This window comes from Ornithodoros turicata, chromosome 5, assembly GCF_037126465.1.
Source record: "Ornithodoros turicata isolate Travis chromosome 5, ASM3712646v1, whole genome shotgun sequence".
Lineage (NCBI taxonomy): Eukaryota > Metazoa > Arthropoda > Arachnida > Ixodida > Argasidae > Ornithodoros > Ornithodoros turicata.
In genome coordinates this window covers 80,540,727-80,555,878 of record NC_088205.1, presented here as the reverse complement: position 1 = coordinate 80,555,878, position 15,152 = coordinate 80,540,727, and the positions used below count along the sequence as shown (strand labels likewise).

General features: G+C 46.7%; 1 protein-coding gene across 4 annotated transcripts in view; it reads left to right on the top strand.

Moving 5' to 3' along the window:
- LOC135394955 (protein Shroom3-like) overlaps positions 1 to 15,152 on the top strand; it is a 170,135-nt gene that overhangs the window by 68,240 nt on the left and 86,743 nt on the right. For 3 of the 4 annotated variants that reach the window (XM_064626059.1, XM_064626063.1, XM_064626062.1), the window contains 5 exons: positions 4,345 to 4,561; positions 4,636 to 5,198; positions 5,949 to 6,518; positions 7,253 to 7,672; positions 8,406 to 8,526. In XM_064626059.1, the coding sequence (XP_064482129.1) occupies positions 4,345 to 4,561; positions 4,636 to 5,198; positions 5,949 to 6,518; positions 7,253 to 7,672; positions 8,406 to 8,526 (1,891 nt within the window). The remainder of the gene's footprint in view (positions 1 to 4,344; positions 4,562 to 4,635; positions 5,199 to 5,948; positions 6,519 to 7,252; positions 7,673 to 8,405; positions 8,527 to 15,152) is intronic. The other variant, XM_064626060.1, reaches the window with a different exon arrangement.

Here is a 15,152-nt window from a genome sequence, read left to right as displayed (position 1 = left end):
CTTAAAATACTACTCTTAAGTGCAATATATATACAATGTGTTATTTTTCATTTTGCGACATTATTTAAAAGATGGGGTATATAAAGTGAAACTGGGGCCTCTGCGACGTTTTTGGCTGGTTGCCAATCCTCTTGGGTCTTTGTCTTATCTTCTTAGATCTTTTCCCATGTAGTTTCAATGATAGATTAGTAGTAATCTGTAACGCGGGAACTTAGGTTGGCCTAACTTTGCCGGAAAAAGAAGGTTTTTATTCTTTTATTCTTTTTTTTTTTTTCAGGATCCTTCGCCCTGCACGGCTTGAGTTATCGCTGACGTTTCTAAATCTGCCGACCGTTTGGAGGATTTTGAGTTGCACGATCATCTAACCATAGAAGGGCAAAACCGTACAAAACTCTAACACTGAACCTCTCACATTATTTAATGACACAAACTTTCTCGTGGCACTCTACATTTCTTCCTGCAGAAAGGGCAGAAAGATATAAAGGACTTTCTTTCTCGCTATCTCTTGTACGAAGGAAAAGAAAAACATGGAGGCATGGTGTACAAATGAGGCTGTGGTTTAGTATATGCACTTCTTTTTTTTATTTTTTACAAAGGTTTGAATAGGATTGGTGGGTCGATATTATTGTAAGTCTTCACGCATCACGGGATCGAAGGGTGGCAAGGCGTCTTCCCCTCGCGACACTTCTACATCACCGTGAAGCCCACTTTAAGGGGCTCACGCTTCGATTTTGGTCTTTGTCGCCTCAGCAAATCTCTCAACCCTTTTCCCTCGCCACCTGCATCATTAGCAAACACCGACACAACCTCTTCATCGAAACCACCTCACTTCACCGCACAGGAAAGCTTTTCCCCCTCCTGTAATCCAACCCGTTACCCGACCTCCTTGTCGGGTCCCAGTACCTGCTCGGAGAACGTAATTCTGCCTCGACTGTTGACAGTGTCAACACCTCATACACGCCTTCGTCTCCAAATTGCGGAAGGGACAGAGGCGTCAACCTCGTTAGGCGCGTCCCTGGGTGTCTTTCCCTCGATCAACATAAAAACTCCAGAAGAAGAGGGTACTTTGTACCCACGGCATAACGATGCAGTAATAGAAGCTGGAAACCTTCGACCCTGGATAGAATGATCGAAGGGACCCGATCGATTTTGTCATTACGTCACATTGCCCCAAAAAAAGGCGTACACGCGACAGTTTGTGTTCCTGCGGTCTTTTTGAGGCTCACTTATTGAGGTAACTTCCTTTTGTTTTGGCGAAGGAAAAGAGGCCTTTGTTATCTCGCAGGATGTCGGTTTTTGTTCCACCTTTCCTATCTGCACTATAACTTCCCTTTCTAAGCTACTATAGTGTTTGTGGAGCCGTGATCGAGTTCCTTCTGTGGGTGGCTTGTTTCTTAAGATACTTTTTTTTTTTTTTTTTTTTTACTGAAGGAGTGATTGTGATGGCTTTGTTTAACGTTAGCGTAGTTTGAGAAGGGTGATGGTACAGCGATTAAGGATCATTAGGAACACCTGTCTCTGGGGCGATTGCTTTGGTTAATGCGCTCTTATAAATGGAGCGTCACGGTGTGTGTGTGTGTATGAAAGATGAGTGCATTTTGCGAGGGACCAGATATGATAATGCTATGCGGGTGAACGGTTGTTGTCGAAAGTACGCTGGTGTGTTTTTGATCACGCTTGTAACAGTTTATGATTATCGAACGTTTAAACAATGACACTGAAGCTTTCTAAGTTTAATATGTACAAGCTTTTGCGTGGTGAATCACGCTTCATTCGGTGCAGGAATTCGGTGTCATTATTTGAGTGTTCTACAGCCATCTTGGACTTGACTCTCCGTGTGTATGAGCTTCTTTTTATAATTAATTAATTAAATAAATAATTATGTAATAGTTCGTGGCTTTACATTACGAGATCACGGTCGACGCCGCAATGGTAGAAGGTCTGTGGGTTAGTTTTTTTTCCCTTTCCCCTGTGGGGGTTCTTTAACGTCACAAGGCACACCGTATATTTAATGGCAGAGAGCGACGTGTCCGAGAAACTTCTACCATGTCAGCAAGTTACCTGCCTCCTCTGCCTGGTTCGAACCGGCAAACATGGGTTCAGAAGGGGGACACGTAACTTTTAGGCATATTTGCTGCGTGTACGGCGATAATCTTGTTAATCACTTCACTGTGGACTGTACGTCGAGCCAGGCACCGCGTGTGCTCTACCCCAAAGTTGAAATATTCCCCTTACCTCTCCATGCCAAAATGGTACTGGCATGGACGCGAGATTGTAGAAGCGACCTTCATATATCGTTCTTCCAATAACGTGAGTCAGAGGTCAGTCAACCTGTTACCGTTAGAGGTCGCCTTTGTTGTTGCCTGGGACTTTCCTGACTATAGTGTTGTGTGTCCAAATAAAATCAGTTGCTAGTTCAACGCCACTGTGTGTGTGCCGTCATGTTCCTCCGCGTTCTTAATCATGTTCAGTCCCAACCAACACGCTCTACACATTCTGGCACTGGACTGCTCCTTAGGAGTCCATTTGATATTCGTCCAGTCTGTTTTTGCCTGTCCGTGAGCATATCTTCCCATGCTCAGGGAAGTGTTATCAACGCAAACAAGACCCAGTTGCGAGAAACAAAAAAATGAAAATGAAAAGTATGTAATCGAGACGTTGGAGACACAAACTACAGAAGCTATACGTCATTTGAAGTAGGTACAAGGCAGTAGAAGCCATTAGGAAGTCAGCAGGTCAAAAGCGAGATCAGAAGCAGGGAAGCGAAATCACGATGACTCATCGTTCCTAGTGCATTATGCTCGATTGTTTTGAATGCAACGACAACATAACTGCATCCTGTCACAATGGCGCCTTTCATTGCGACACGACATCTCAGCGGCCACCCTGTGTTTCATTACAAGAACCATTAGCATTGCGTTGTCAAACGACGACGAGCGAAAGCTGTCACAAAAGACGCGCAAGTCAGTTGGTCTCGCCCCAGCGCTTCCGAGTCATGTAGTCGTTACGGAAAAGACGACAGGAACATCTGCTTCTTACTGTTCAACAAACACTAGAGGTACAAACAGGTTTGCGAAACTTATTACATAAGGAAAAGATGGACAAAAAAAATAAAATAAAAAATAAAAGAGACAAGGTCGCTTCGGAACACTTTCGCTGGAAGTGGGTTGAGCAACCAGACCGAAGGAAGCAACGAAAACAGGAAAAAAAAAGGAAAAAACAAACAAACATTGAACTGAACGAAAGTGGAGCGAACGTGGTTGCTTTTTGTGCTTCGCGCGCAGTCTATAGTATTCAGCGTCCGTAAGTAATTTTCTCGTTTGCGAGTGATTAATTGACGAGTGGACGTCGTGGCCAAGTCTTGGGAAACTACTGCGTGGGAATCTGGACAGCTGTTTCTGCCGTGCCGCTAGTGATTTTCGCTGGCGGAAGACAGAGAGGAGTAATATTCGGGTTTGATGACGAAGAAAGACTTGTGCCGATGTGTGTTTGTATAGCTTGAGGGGTAACTGTCCAACCGAATGTCCAGCGCATTACCTTCCTCAGATCAATCCCGCACCACATGAAGCTTAAAGATCACGCCTTACTAACTTTATAAATGAATGAAGAAAAAAAAATAACTTACTGCGTTATGACTTGTAACAATGAAACTCTTTGTGTACATATGTTTGCACATGTGCCCTTGTATGGATGACTACATGGACTTGATGGGCTTCGAGGCGCTTTCAGTGTCGGAGTTCATCGAGATGTTGCCCAAATCAAATCGATTCCTCCATCTGTATGATAGAAGAAATGCCATTGATGGATATTGATGTTGGTTGGTTGGTTGGTTGGTTTTAAGGAAAAAATAAAATGGAGATTTTGGAACTCCACATATTGATATTGATGTGTTTTCGAGACTTGTACTGTTTCGCCTGTTTGTGTGTTTCTACCTCATAACAATTACTTTCTATCAACTCCATCTGTGTTCACGTTTGCCGTGCACACTAAGCTTCGTACAAGCGTGCGTTTCCTCATAAGCAGACGCGTAGTATGGCGTCGTTCACTATAACCTTTGCTGGTTGTAGTTGTGGCTATGATGGGCTCTACTGTGCGCTGAACATGATCCACAGTCGACCGTTTCACAGCTAGGGTAGGCATAGGGACGTTGGCACATGGGGGCGTTGTCTGAAGCCACAAAGGTTCCCTGAGCCGGCATGCACCTGCGTTATGTATACAGCTTCACCTGACACTTGCCCTAGCTTTCTGATATGACATTGTATGATAGATAAACCAGCAGTCTTTCCCAACGAACAGTGCTGGGATATTGACTCAGACCCTGAACGTCACTGTTTTTCTTTGCAGTCATCAACGGGAAAGCAGGCAGTTGCAGAGGAGCTTCAGCTGCTACACACAGGCCGAGAGCTCTTCTGCAGTGACGGGGCACAAGACAGCTTCTACCGGTGCTTCTGGAGACACAGCAGACATCAGCCGTGCGAAATCTACCACCACGCTACACGAACGTGCCGGCCAACAAGAGAGCGGGCTGCCATACATAGCTAGGTCTTCGCAGCAGCAGCAGGTCCGTATTCATGCCTTTCCGCACTAGCGCGTGTTTGGTGAGGCTGAATACATTACTGAGGTACTACCTTCCAGGATCAAGACATGGGAGCCCGTCGATTCCGCAAGGCTTCTGTGTACCAAGTCCTCGCGAGCAGAAGCGGCCTAGACTTCGCCCCTGTCGTACACCAGACGCGACCCTGGGTCGACCCAACTTCACCACGAGACACGACAACAACTACGCCAACGAGCCGACCTGAAGCCCTCTGGTCCACTCCGCAAAACTCGGAGAAGCGAGCGGGGTCTCCTACCCCTCCTTCAAGTCCCCCTACGCCTCCTACACGGTCTACGTCCTCTCACGAAAAGTATCCTTCATGGCCGGTGACGTCTTTGAGCGAGGACTCTCAGACGTCCTCAACGTCGACGTCTACCCAGAGGTCGCACTCGTGGACACAAGAGACCGACTATCCAAAAGAGAAGCCGGCGGGTTACGTTAGGCCCAAGAAGTCGTTCAAGATTAACCCGCATCAATTACAACCCGTACTGGAGAGGTCGAATGAGAAACGGTCGAGTCCGGTCCTGGAGTACACGCCGACGCGAGTCGAAGACGTCTTTCCTAAGGACGTTTCAAGTTCCCTCACGTCTTGTAGAGCTGCCAGGTAATCAGTTTTGAAATGGACGAGTTTTACTCGACTATAGGGCGTGCCTCCACGCTTGTAAGAAGGGGCGGGATCGCTTGGTTAAGCTGAACGATAGTGTGCACATACGCAAATGGCGACGTGACCTGCATTGCAGGTCTCCAGAAGACGCATTGTGGTCCTGTCTACGGTCGTCCGGGGAATTGATCGTGTTGTCAGGTTCATTGTATACCCCCGGCCGTATATCGGTGGGAAAACTAATGTTAGACATCGTACGGTGGAACTCGAAGGGTTCCGCGAGGGAGGAGACGGATAGTAGTGACGTCTTACTTACAATCCTTTGTCCTATGTTGATAGCTGTGCCCGCTTTAGTGGAACGAGATGGGAGGTGTTACTTGACCTGCATTAAAGGATGTTATATTGTAATCATAGTACAAAATTATCTGCCAACATTCTGTCATGTGCCTCATTCTTTCGTGCTTCGCAGTGAGACCGGACTGCATGTACATTTTATAGAATGAAATTTCGACAGCGATAATTGCCGTCTGTGAGCCCATTTACCCGCCTGCTATATAAGACGGGAACCAGTTGTCCGGAGATGGCGTGGCCTATGAAGTGATTAGCCCTGATCAAAGTTCCCGATTATTCCATTGCCGGTTCCTGTTTTCGTTAAGAATTTACCAGCATTCCTGACGCACTTCCCTTCAGCGTGTACTAGTTAGCGAAGACGTGTACTTCTCAGACATTCATAAAACTGTTTCATCTTTCCAGTAGAGACCCTCAAGTACACTCCCCACCCGAACGCGAGTGTAGTGCCGAGTCCTACCTGAGCAAATATGACGACGTCCTCCGCCACTACCAGCGCTGGAACGATGCTCCGCTTCTTCAAAGGCTATACCAAGAAGGCGAACGCCAGGGCTGGTCGTACACGTCATCTGGAACGACGGCACCTGCTGGAAGCCAAGACCCCCTAAAGTGGCACGGCTCATACAGCGATCTCAGCGCCCTCTCGGTTCAGATATCGAATCGGTCATCACTGTTCGATAGCGGTCACTCGACGCTACCGGACTCGGGTCGCCTATCCCCGCAATCGTCGTGCGACGGTAGTGTGATGACCCTGTCTCAGAACGAGGCAGGCCACCGTGTCGTCTCGCGACTCGCTAGTCAAGCTGTTGTGGCGCACAGCGCACGGGTGATGCCGCCCAAGAGGCACGAGTCGGAGAGTGTGCTGTATTACTCGACGGGGGAAGGCAGCGGTCCGACGGCGCCTGGAGAGACTGGAGCTCCGGGAAATAGGGTGTCCAGGTTGCGAGCGGCATTCGACCCTCTCTCTGGGAGCAGGTAAGATGGAAAGGGGACAGTGGGAATAGAATGCATACGCATACGTTGTGCTTAGCTTGCCGGGGTGTTTTACGTACTGGAGGTATTTGGTCGTAAACCGGACCTTGTTGAGGCCTGGCCCCATGGTGGCCACTTTAGACCAGAGCCGTTTATAGGGAGAGTTTGGCCATTAGGAGGAGCCTAACTTGAAGCGCATCATGCGACGTCACGGCTAAGCCACCTCCCTTGCCGTGCTCTATTGCCGTCCTGTTGTCAGCCGGTCGCCGACGCCATATTGATGCTGATCGTTGTGTACGATGCAAGGCGGCAAGACACGTGCGTACATTGTCCTTCGAAAGCCCTTCGTCCTTGAACTCTTTCAATTTGGCAACAAAGAACCCCTTATCACAGGCGGCTGGGGGTCATAAGCCGGTTATTCCTGTAGATTGCATTCATTGCGACAACAAAGCTGACGGACAGCATCAATATGGCGTGCACCAGATGGCTGATAAGCGGATTGCTGCTTGGATTCAGGCTTTTTGGGCGGCGCAACGACGACTCTGACGTCAAAATAGGCTCCACCCACGAGGCGGCAAAAGATCGAAGAATGGCCAAACTCTCCCTATAAATGGCTCTGCTTTAGACGCTCCACTGGCGCCCTCGTTGGGGCCCCCGCCAGCACCCTTTCGTAATTGCTTTGAGTACAATTCTTAAGTATTCTGTCCCCCACTGAAACAACATCTCTCCCACCGCAGGGTTAGTATGTCCAGTAGTGCAACATCGGACGAGACGGCGGGGGAACGACTTCTCTTTCTTGATCCTTACAAGAAGCACCGGGTGTCGGACCCCGAACTGAAGGCCATCCAAAAACAAGCCGTGCTTTCCTTTTACAAGCGCCAGACCAGTCATAACGGCAAAGACTCAACGCTACTAGCATCTGCCGCCGCCAGGAATCGTACTTTGCCGCGACACGGACTTCCAAACAAATTCTCTGTGCCAGTCAGTGAACCACCTTGTCCTTCGAAATCCGCAGGAAGCCCACGAGTCTCTTCAACGAGTTTGGGAAGTCCTCCAGGAAAGATTGCATCTTGGACGTCGGCAAGGAGCTGGTCTGTACCGGACCTGGCTCAGCCTCTGTCGTTAGCTTGTGTTGCGCCAACTGACAGCTCCAGCAGGTATGCTGCTGTCCACGGCATCCTCCGGAATGTCGTCTGCCACTGTAATCTCATGCGCTTCCCTCATCAGCTGTTCTATGGTGACTGTTGCTTGGTAACTGTCCTTCTTCTTCTTCGTCTTCTTCTTCTTCTTCGTCTTCTTCTTCGTCTTCTTCTTCTTCGTCTTCTTCTTCTTCTTCTTCTTCTTCAACCTCAGACACTGGCCGCTCCTTGTTCCTGTTCCTTGTGGGCCTCTTTGCTTCTTCCTGTACTTCCTCTTGCCGCGTTCTTCTAGGCCCGCGTTTGAGTATTCTTGTTAGCCCCCTGTCTGACTTTAAGTAGTAGTAAGTACGACTTTAACTTTTTCACTCGCGTTTTGATTCTCCCCTTCGCTCCGTCTGTACTTTCCCTTATTCTCAACGTTTCGTTTCCCTCTCAGCTCCCAATTTAAGTTTTCCGTTGTGTCTGTTTCTGGTTCTACCTCTCGATCTCTTTCCACTTTTTTCTCGGGTTCATCTTTTGTTCAACTTTTGTCTCTCGCCTAAAGCTTTTTTTTTTAAGTGTAGGCTTATACTATGATACTGATGAACAACCTGATGACTTCATCTTCAGACAATTTGAACATTCTTTATGAAAAACGGACTTCCATCAAATTTCAATCGAAATGCGGACGCTGCGATCTTACTGCCACTCTGAAAATAAAGGCGTTAAAGACAAGGCAGTTAGGAATTTAAAGAGGTCCTAAATTTCACAGGTCGGATGCCTCAAAGTCTCCTGCAACACCACCACGGGAGTTCTCGTCTTCCTCGGTCGCTGGAGACACCTGGATTAAAGCTTCTGGCCCTTCCAGCTTACCCGTCGTCCTTCGAACGGAGGTCAGAAAACATTTTATGCCTCTGTCAGGTGGTACGGAAGAGCGTGACAATCTAACTTTTCCAACTAGCTGAAATACTGTGTGCGTCGAAAAGTGGGGAATCTAGCGACCCTGTAAAGGACTCGCGTCGAATATTTCGAACAATGTCTGTTTCAACGAAGCATAGCTGACGCACAAATTGTCTTCTTCAAAAGGCAACTGTAAAAGGGCGCATACAGTAAGATGGTACGCGAGCGAAAGCAGCGGTGCGTCTGCGTCAAGGCATATGCGGATCTCGACATGTTCATGTTGCCAAGTGATCGTGATGCATGTGTCGTTGTCTTGCAAGCTCTGCCGCCTCACAGCAAGCGCTTTTTCAAATAAGCTTCTCATTCTTTTTGTGAGTATGTCGCCGGTTCACAGCCATCGCTTTTTCTCCGAATTCGGCGTGTTAACTCAGTTGCAAAAATAAACAACGAAAAAAACTCCGACAAGATGGCGTAGCTGGTGGGCCATATATGTAGGGTTCCGTTCCGCGCATTTGCTTTTTATTTTAGGGCGTATTCGGCGTACGTTCTTCTGCGTTTATGTATTTTCGCGAAATCGGTGTTTTTCGGTTATTTGGACCATGTCTGGACTCGGACAGTGTGTGTGTGTGCGGTGGGGGGGGGGGATTCACATTTTATCCCGTACAAGGTTTCGAGCTGGTCTCGTGACAGCTCTGTGATCAACTGATCCAATAAGCCAGCCATCGTACATTGTGCCCCGCCGCGTGTTTTAAATTGCGGTTCCTTAACAAGCCCCCCCCCCCCCCCCCCTTTGACGCGCTTTCCCTTCTCCGTGCCGTTGCTAGGCTCCTTCGCGTTGCGACCTCCAGCCCTTCCAGCAATTCCTCTGAGGCTTCCCTGCCAGTCACAGGGCCCACGAGTTGCATACTACGGAGCCTGGATTTACATATATTGCACTCAGTTCACCTTATTGAGCCAAGTATGCGCGGCACGCAGTGCTCCGCCCTTTTCAGGCCGATATCTATATTGCGTCGGCAACATACTCCACATATTTCTCTCTCCCGTATATTTCACTAAGGAAAAGGGGAAAAAAGAAGCGTCTGGAAGCCTTAGGTATATACGGAGCAGTGTTTAGGCCGGCACGATAAATTACACGGTCATATATTAAAGCGTGCCATAGCAACAGAAAGTACGCCGCCTGGGTAGGCGTCCTCTCGCGAAAGGAATTTCCTTATTTTTCGTTCTCGGGTATTGGGTTAGTTCGGAATTTAAGACGCCGATATATAGCCTAGTAACTTCGGTGATTGAATTGTAGCGCGGTGGTTTGTGGGAAGAAGGGAGATGAGAGAGAACATGTAACAGTCGTATAAGCTGGTCTAACCCTTGTCTCAAGGCATAGTTACCCAACGCTCACATTTCAATGCGCGACCCGCGACAGTGTCAAAGAACTTTTGTTTGTTTTGGGTTGTTTGTTTGTTTGTTTGTTGTTTTGTTTTGGGAGTAGCAGAACTAGTCAGGAGACAAGTTCAATTTCTCCCTGGTTTTCTTTTAAATAATCAATCAATCAATCAATCAATCGTAATAAAAATATGCTACAGAATAATGTTCGAAGAATGGCATTCCAGCAAGGGCATTTATCTGTAGGGACCGCTTGCCACGTACTAGGAGTAATTGTATCAAAACTTAATGAAAATAAATTCAATTTCCTTTATTGAACTCTGAAATTCGCGAAGTTAAAGCGACGTTTTATTGCTATAGATTCAGAAAGCGCATTGCGGGTTTGTCCAAATGCACCACAAAATACGCTACCTAGAGGTAAGAGCTGGAAAAAGATGTGAGAAGTTGATTGCTCGAGGAAAGTGATTTGCGAATGCTTGACGATGTACAAAAATACGTTTATTAGACAAATTTTTGCACATGAGCCTGTCTGCTTGGCATGTTGCCGTTGTATATGACTTTGGCTTCCTCTCAAGTGTTTAGCAGACAGATATTATGCGAATATTTCTATTTATTCCCTTCACAAATAATAACGTAAACATAATTCAGAGGAATAGAACAAAATGATGCTTCAAAAACTTCATTAACTCAAGCGGATAGCCCTCAGACTTCAATAATTAGAAGGAAATAGCCCTCAAGACTTCTCCATTTCTCCATTTTTTTCGTATTAACTCAACTCAGCTTCGATTATAAATGGAATAGCCCCTAACTCTTCAATAATGTAAGGGCATAGCCCCCAAATCTTAAGTAACGAGTTTTAATACATCGGAGGAACTGTACGTAAGCGCTAAGATAAAAGATGTGATCAAATCCAAACTTTGCAATGTGATGTCATACGATTCAAAGAAACAAGGCGATTAGCTCATCATGTTTTCGGAACTGTTATCGCGCCGTTTTAGGAAATCGTAAGCGCCTTCCGATTCTGATTGGCTGTCAGCAAATCAGATATCAGCCACTAAAAAAGGAATCAGGCGACTGGCGTATCACGTTTCCGGGAAAGTTATCTGCCGCACATCTGGACACTGCCGCAGCGCAAGTGAAAACAGTGGAAACACTCTTTCCCCTTATTTCTACTAAGCGCCGCTAGGGTGGCGCTCTTCCCGCTCCGCCGGCCGAAGCGGCGTTCCAGTTAACTCTGCTTCGAGCTGTACTAAAACTCCCTAACACTCTAACGGAATAGCCCAAACGACTTCAAGGGTCTTCATCTACCTGTTTTTCATTTCTTCTTCATGTTTTTTTTTGTCTTTTGCAACGAGTTAAATCCCTAATCCTCCGGCAAACTTTCCGCTTCCCGCAACTTATTCGTCGCTCAACTTCCGAACACGCTTTCCCCTTATTTCTACTAAGCGCCGCTAGGGTGGCGCTCTTCCCGCTCCGCCGGTCGAAGCGGCGTTCCAGTTAACTCTGCTTCGAACTGTACTAAAACTCCCTAACACTCTAACGGAATAGCCCAAAAGACTTCGAGGCTCTTCATTCATCTACCTGTTTTTCATTTCTTCATGTTTTTTTTTTTGTCTTTTGCAACGAGTTAAATCCCTAATCCTCCAGCAAACTTTCCGCTTCCCGCAACTTATTCGTCGCTCAACTTCCGAACACGCTTTCCCCTTATTTCTACTAAGCGCCGCTAGGGTGGCGCTCTTCCCGCTCCGCCGGTCGAAGCGGCGTTCCAGTTAACTCTGCTTCGAACTGTACTAAAACTCCCTAACACTCTAACGGAATAGCCCAAACCACTTCAAAGGTCTTCATCTACCTGTTTTTCATTTCTTCTTCATGTTTTTTTTTTGTCTTTTGCAACGAGTTAAATCCCTAATCCTCCGGCAAACTTTCCGCTTCCCGCAACTTTTTCCTCGCTCAACTTCCAACCCACCGTGACAATGTTCAAGGTGAGCTGCTAAATTACCCGCAGTTACAACCGTCCTCCGTTAACGGCCTTTCGCCACATTAACCCTCCCGAGACCTGCATCAACACTGCGACGCACACTGGTGAGTCTAGTACTCCATCCAGTCGACCAGATCCCACTCTGCTCGGAACGTTATTAACTTCTGACATTTGACGGCCTCGCTCTCCAGTATAATACGGTGTACACCCATTGGTAGATCTCACGGAGGAATGATTTTGTTATTCTTTTTCTTTTTTCGAGTTCGGAGCAGTAATGGATTAGGGACCCGCGCGGTGTTTTTGAGAGTCTAATTTTGGAAACGTTAACAAATAAAGGCGTATATACTACGCGTCGCGATCTGCATGGGTTTCTGCGTTTCGAATGACGGCTCTTATGGCAGCTTCGGGAAGCGGAATAATTCGTGTGGTATGCATGTACTTCTCGCGGATTGTTCTGCCTGGGATTATTAAAGTGAGTTATGGTTGAGTTCCAGTGTTACAGAAAGAAACGTAAAATCGTGCACTTCGGCAGTATCTGTTAGGTTCTTATCGTATTGGTTATCGCAGGAGAAGGTTCATCGCTTATATTTTCTACTTCTAGATTAGCGATAATGACAGCTTAATTTGTCTAGAGATAATTGCTCTCTTAGAAACGCTGCCCAACTCTAATGCTGTCATTAATAGTAGGGACCTAATGGTGTTACTATTAGGTTACTAATAATTGCGGGATGGGGTTCGCGAAAATGAGAGATATAAACGATTAATATTAATTAATAGGGTGTTACAAAGCGGAGAGGTTCAAATATCTGTCCTGACAACGAAATCGAAGAGTGCTACCGACCTCGTCGTCTTCGTCCTCGTTCTTGCAACGATATCATTTCGTAATATAATGATATAAGCAGTAAACTTTAAATCTTTCTAAACAATCAATGAATCGCCTCCATGTCTGGAAATCAGCATTCGTTCCCACATTATAGAGTCCATCAGCCATGGGGTAGAGTATCGCCCCCGGCGATGAAGCTCCCCACTCATCTTGATTGATTGATTGATTTCCCCACTCCCCACTCATTGACTCCCCACTCATCTTAAAAATAAAGATGCTGTTTGTATGCAGAGTAGAATATTGTAACCCGTAGAACACTAGAAACTGTGCAGAGTGACGCCATGGTTTCAAAGGAGCGCGAGAATGTGAACGAAAGAAATGACATTATCACCTGATAAGATAAGAAGGCAATCGCGTGGAGAACGTTGGAGGGCACGAACGGCAAACAAGATGCCTTTTATTTTGCTCCCACTTGGTTGGGGAAAAACGACCAAGCCCTTACAGATAAAAAAACAAGTAAAGGAAGCGTGAGACGAAAAAATAAAGTACCACAAAACATTCACCGTTCAGGTTACCTTGTGAACGGAACAAACATTCTTTCTGAAAAGAGAGAGAGAGAGAGAGAGAAACGAAGAGAGATGAACAAACGAACAAATGACGCACACGTCCATCTTCTGCATCATGCAGCGTCGTGGGTGGCCTCTCCCTCTAGTTAAGATCTCTTCTGTACTCTGCAAACGACCCTACAGTTGTGATTACACAGTTTAAACGCTTGGCCGCTTCATCCCTCATCTCCCTCATCTTCCTCTCCTTTCCCCTTCCTTAGGGAATACTGGGGGAAGAGGTGAGCAAAGTTGAGAAATTCTCCGCCAACTGCTCTCCCTTCCTCCCCCTCTCCCTTCATACAAAACGTAGGAAGCAATTAGGCACGCACTTTCATCTGGGGAGATCTCCCACCAGCAGAAATGCAGTGTAGGGGGCGCCACCGAATTCCCGCCGCCGCCGCCATCTCGCGTAGGAACTTCCTCGTTGTCGCCGGCATCTCCCTTTCTCGCATCTCGTTCTTTTTCCTGCATTCCGGTCTCGCATATTAGACGCGCTCTGTAATTTGCGGCCTGGATGCGAGGGATGCAGCGAGGCCTTTCTGCAATATTCATGCACGCCAGTTTGGAAAAAGTGTCACCGTTGATAAACTGGTCCGGTTTTGGGAAGAATGGAGACTGACGAGGTTTCTTAAGCAGCTGGGGGCAGCTTGAAAACATGCGCTAGGCAACTTTTAGGAAATATGACGGTCAGCAGCCGGTTGCTGATTCTGCATTAGATAGTAAGCGGCTTGTGGGAAGTATAATTTACGAATGGGGGTTAAACGCGGTTGCGGCTGGTCGTATTCTCAGTTGTTACCCTTGAGTACTCTCGCTTACTCGCTAATTCGCATGATTGATTAATAATAGTGAAGGTCCGTTATGCAGCGACATGCGGGTATTAGCAGGCGCGAGTCTTGTCTTGTTTCCGTCTTGGAAGGTCGCATGTTTCCGTACAGAACAACCTCTCTTGGTTATTTCACGTCATGATATTACTGCTAGTATCATGCTTGTCATGCTGTTCGGTAAACAGCTTGCGAAGTCCTCAACTGCGCCTATGCAGTGCACAGTTAAACATTCAGTCCTGCATCTAGCATTATAAAACCTTTGAGTTATAAAATGTCAATTGTTTATACACTAACACTTTATACTATTTGCTAAGGGCCCGTACTCGCATATGAAATCCTGGGTACCTCAAATACACGCTATAAAATTGACTCTAAGTACTATAATACAGCTTAAAGGTACTACTATAAAATAGGCACTAAACGCTATAGATACGACTGTTAAGTAATTTGAGGAAAAGTGTCGCTCGTCTTGATTGTGTGCGTCTTTGTGAAAGTGACCGCGAATAAGAACAATGCAAGGGAGGATGGGCAGATATTGCATGTAAACGATGCTTAGTGTATTGATGAGAAGGTATAGACAGGTGTCACTGGTGGACTGCTAAACTACAGTTTTCGCTAAAGATCACTAGCAGCACGTCTGACTGGAAATCGTACAGTGTGGGTTCCAACCCCACATGTGGACGCGTTCTGAACCACATGTTCACCCTTCTGCATTTCGTTGGCTTCAGCTACGTTATACCGCTGGGCGCAGCTCGATGTTCAATACGGAATCAACCTATGAGAAGCCGCGACCGCAACAGTTCCGTCCAATCACAGCCTTTCAACACTTCTTTCGTTTCTGCTGATCCAGAACATGTGGGAAAAAAAAAAAAAATAAATAAAGTCCGAAGGCTAAGTGACGATCACCATCTGCGAGCATGTATATAGGGCCAGTATATAGGGCCTTCGCAGCGTCCATTAAAAAAGGAGGGCAATGTAAACTTGATGAAAAATGAGGAAGCCCTTCTCCGAA